Below are 3,113 nucleotides of genomic sequence, written 5' to 3' on the forward strand. Positions count from 1 at the left end.
TACGTAAAACAACTGTGACTGAGTGAAATGACTAAAAATGTTATGATACTATATATGCTATTAATTTAATTTTTTTTTTTTAACAAATAAAAGTGAATTACTAAATATACTTTATTTTTAAAAGAAAAATATTTATAAACCTTATCTTAAATATTAATTAGTATGACAAACTACTTCAATTGAAATATTTTTGACTAAATAGCTAAGATTCATTAGTACAATATTCTTAATGTACTTAAAAGTAGTCTAACTAGATGCATTCATCAAACTTGCCGCTATTCTATTTCTTAATGCTTCTATCTCATGTGATCCTTCAACTTGATAATTTTGTTCCACGTTCATTGGTCGTAGGCTATGTACATAATAAAACCAGGAAAGCCAATTACAATTGACTTGAAAGTTGAAAAAAATCCAATACAAAAGGAAAAAGAAATGCTAAAACAACAATTTTAACTCAAGTTCTCTCCAAATTGTAACTAATTAACCTATCAAACTTGTATCATCGACTTGACATGTGTTTTTGGGAGCACAAAACCAGCTCTTCGTTCCTCAAATGAGTACTCAATCTCCTCAGGAATCTCTTGAACTAAGTTGGTAGCGAAAGGAACTGGTGGAGGAGGAGCTGGGGTCATAGTTGTCTGCATGGGAACTAACACCGTTGATGGTGTCGTTGGCGTGAAGATTGGCATCACCTTGGGAGTCTTGTTCTCTTCATCTGCAACAGTTCTAGGCTTCAGAGGAGTAGTGCCAAAAGCAACATTTTCGGATGGAATGGAAACGGGAACAGAAATGGGGGAGAAGGGTTTACGAATTGTTGGTGTCTCCACTTCAAAAGGATTTGGGGCACCAAAAGAGTGTTTTTTAATATAAAGTCCAGCAACATCTAAGCCTAAGCCCCTTCTACCTGCATATATATATATATATATATATGTTAAAATTTGATTGTCAACACGTTTTCGTATAGTGTCTGTATAGCAGGCATTGTTTTTTTTCGAGACACTAGACAGCAACAGAGATATAGTGTTCCAGCGTCATGCCTCATGTTTTGTTTAAAATGAAATCAACAGAAGCTGTTGAAACATCGATGCAACGAAGAATAAAACCAAACATGTTTTTAGGTACTACTACCAGAGTCAGAGTCCCCCTTGCAAAGAAACAGATGGTGAATAACCTTCAAAGCAACTGAAATATATCTTTTTACAATATTCTCATATGTCAACTAGACACAAATGAGAACCGTTGGAGAAGAGATTAACCTGTGGACAAAGATGAAAAGCCATCATCCAGATGATTGTTTAATTACTCATTTTGATTCACTCGGTCACTCTTTCTTGAATGCGGAGTACCTTTGCCTAGTATTAGTTTAGAGAACAGGTTAAATAATGAAGAAGAAAACCATATCACCTTCCCCAATTAATTTTTTGCCGACCCTCCATCCCTAATTTTTTTTTCCCAACACCCATACACTCATCCCTTCTCACTTCCCACCCCTCTTTCACTCACTTTTCCCATCCCCAAATTTAAAAATCCAAACAAATAAATAACAAAGTTTTAGACAAAAGAAGCTTACCAGAGGTGTAGCGGTAGGCAACAGAGGAAAAGGAGGAGGATGACGAGGTGCAGCGGCAGGCAACAGAGGAAGAGGCGGAGAGGTTTTGAGGGAGAAGATAATCGAATCGATTCCTAATCGAAAATCTTTGCTATATGAATATGGAAAAAACAACATATTCAAATCAAGAACAAGCAAACCAAATCTTACCGATTAAAAAATCTGGGAAAACTTACCATAGCAACATTTCAAGAATAGCAAATTCCACAGAAAACCCCCAAATATTTATCTTTCCTAATCCAATTCCTATGTTAAAACTGACCCGTGATAGTAAGAACCCACACGAACAAGCATTTGATCAACTCGGGGCACAACTCAGCAGTAAGCTAACAAATCTGTTAAATTTAACGTGAAGAGCAAGAAATACACTCACAGTTTTAGCAGACGGAGCTCACGATGTTGTGAGATGGCTGCGATTAGGGCTTAAGAGATCCTGATTTCGATTCGGGTTTGCCGAAAAGGAACGCGAATCACTTGGGTTTTTGGTGGAAGCTTGAAAAGGGCGTGCGAGAGAGAGTCTGAAAGTGTGAGGAAGGCAGGATAAAGGAGGGCAATGTTGGCAAATTGAAAAATTCATTAATGAATTATTGTTCACCCCTGTTTTTCACAATACGCTGTTTTTTTAAGCTGCTTTTAGCAGCTTCAAGTTTTTGGCTTTTTTCATCTAAAATTTTTAAATAAAGCTGATTTGGAGTGTTTACCAAACACCAAAAACTCTCCAAACTTTTTTTGATACCTAATTTTTTTTAAAATCACTTCAATACCGAACCAGGGCTTATAAGAACCTTTTACATCCCAATCTTTCCCTGTATGAGAATTATTCCTTTATCAGCATTGGCCACCTCCAATTTCTTTGGGTAAATGACAAAAAAACTACCTCAACTATTGGTGCCACAACACTATCATACCTCATCTTTTAAAATTGACAATTTTATATCTCATCTTTAGAATTTGGTCTAATGTTATACCTCTGTTAGCTTGTCAATGAATTTCTCAGTTAAATGTTGACGTGGCTTGATCCGGGGCCTAGTTCCTCGCCCAGATGGATTCCCCCCGGTACACCCAAATCCTGTTGATCTAATTCCATTCCTAATTCCAGAAAAAGAAGAACCCTAACCCTAGTTCTCGTGACTCCAAATCTCGAACATTCAAATTAGAAATTCAGCGAAAAACCCAAATCATCTTGTTGATTCGCTTCCCTAATTTCATTGGTGTTGGAAAGGGGTTTCATCTGGGTTCCATTGGCTTTGAAGAAAAATTGAAGGATTCGACATGGGGTGGTACATGCGTGAGGTTCCTGACGAAACGACGCCTACCTATTGTAAGGTTTTTTTTGTGTTTTTGATGATTCCAAATGCATACTGGACTTATTTTTTAGAATGAATTGAATGTGGGTTTTGTTTATTCTTGTTTGAAAAGGTGGATTCATGCTTTGTGAATTTGAAATGGTACTTGAGGTGTTGGAATGAGTTGAATGTGGGTTTTGTTTATTCTTGTAGCATTG

General features: G+C 36.7%; 1 protein-coding gene across 16 annotated transcripts; it reads right to left on the reverse strand.

Annotated features, from left to right (window-relative positions):
• Positions 1–259: 259 nt before the first annotated feature.
• LOC137727062 (65-kDa microtubule-associated protein 3-like) lies at positions 260–2,177 on the reverse strand. 16 transcript variants are annotated; one of them, XR_015963010.1, is made up of 5 exons: positions 1,983–2,177; positions 1,571–1,700; positions 1,257–1,352; positions 809–904; positions 260–715 (listed from the first exon to the last, which is right to left on the reverse strand). XR_015963010.1 is itself a non-coding variant. In XM_088694800.1 (4 exons), exons 1-4 carry the CDS (start codon positions 1,786–1,788, stop codon positions 489–491), a joined length of 456 nt encoding a protein of 151 aa, XP_088550926.1. In that variant the 5' UTR covers positions 1,789–1,976; the 3' UTR covers positions 260–488. The 16 variants fall into 16 exon arrangements, 3 of the variants coding, with proteins under 3 accessions (XP_088550926.1, XP_088550925.1, XP_088550924.1); XR_015963009.1 differs by having other exon boundaries at positions 1,129–1,352; XR_015963007.1 differs by having other exon boundaries at positions 1,126–1,352.
• Positions 2,178–3,113: the final 936 nt, after the last annotated feature.

This window comes from Pyrus communis, chromosome 5 (genome assembly GCF_041283825.1).
Source record: "Pyrus communis isolate YQ-2024b chromosome 5, ASM4128382v1, whole genome shotgun sequence".
NCBI lineage: Eukaryota > Viridiplantae > Streptophyta > Magnoliopsida > Rosales > Rosaceae > Pyrus > Pyrus communis.

What these genes read in the sequence shown, in the direction of transcription:
- LOC137727062 (XM_088694798.1), bottom strand. An exon ending in TGCCTACCGCTACACCTCTG is followed by an intron (nt 905 to 1,570) that starts GTAAGCTTCTTT and finishes ATATATATGCAG; the next exon opens with GTAGAAGGGGCTTAGGCTTA.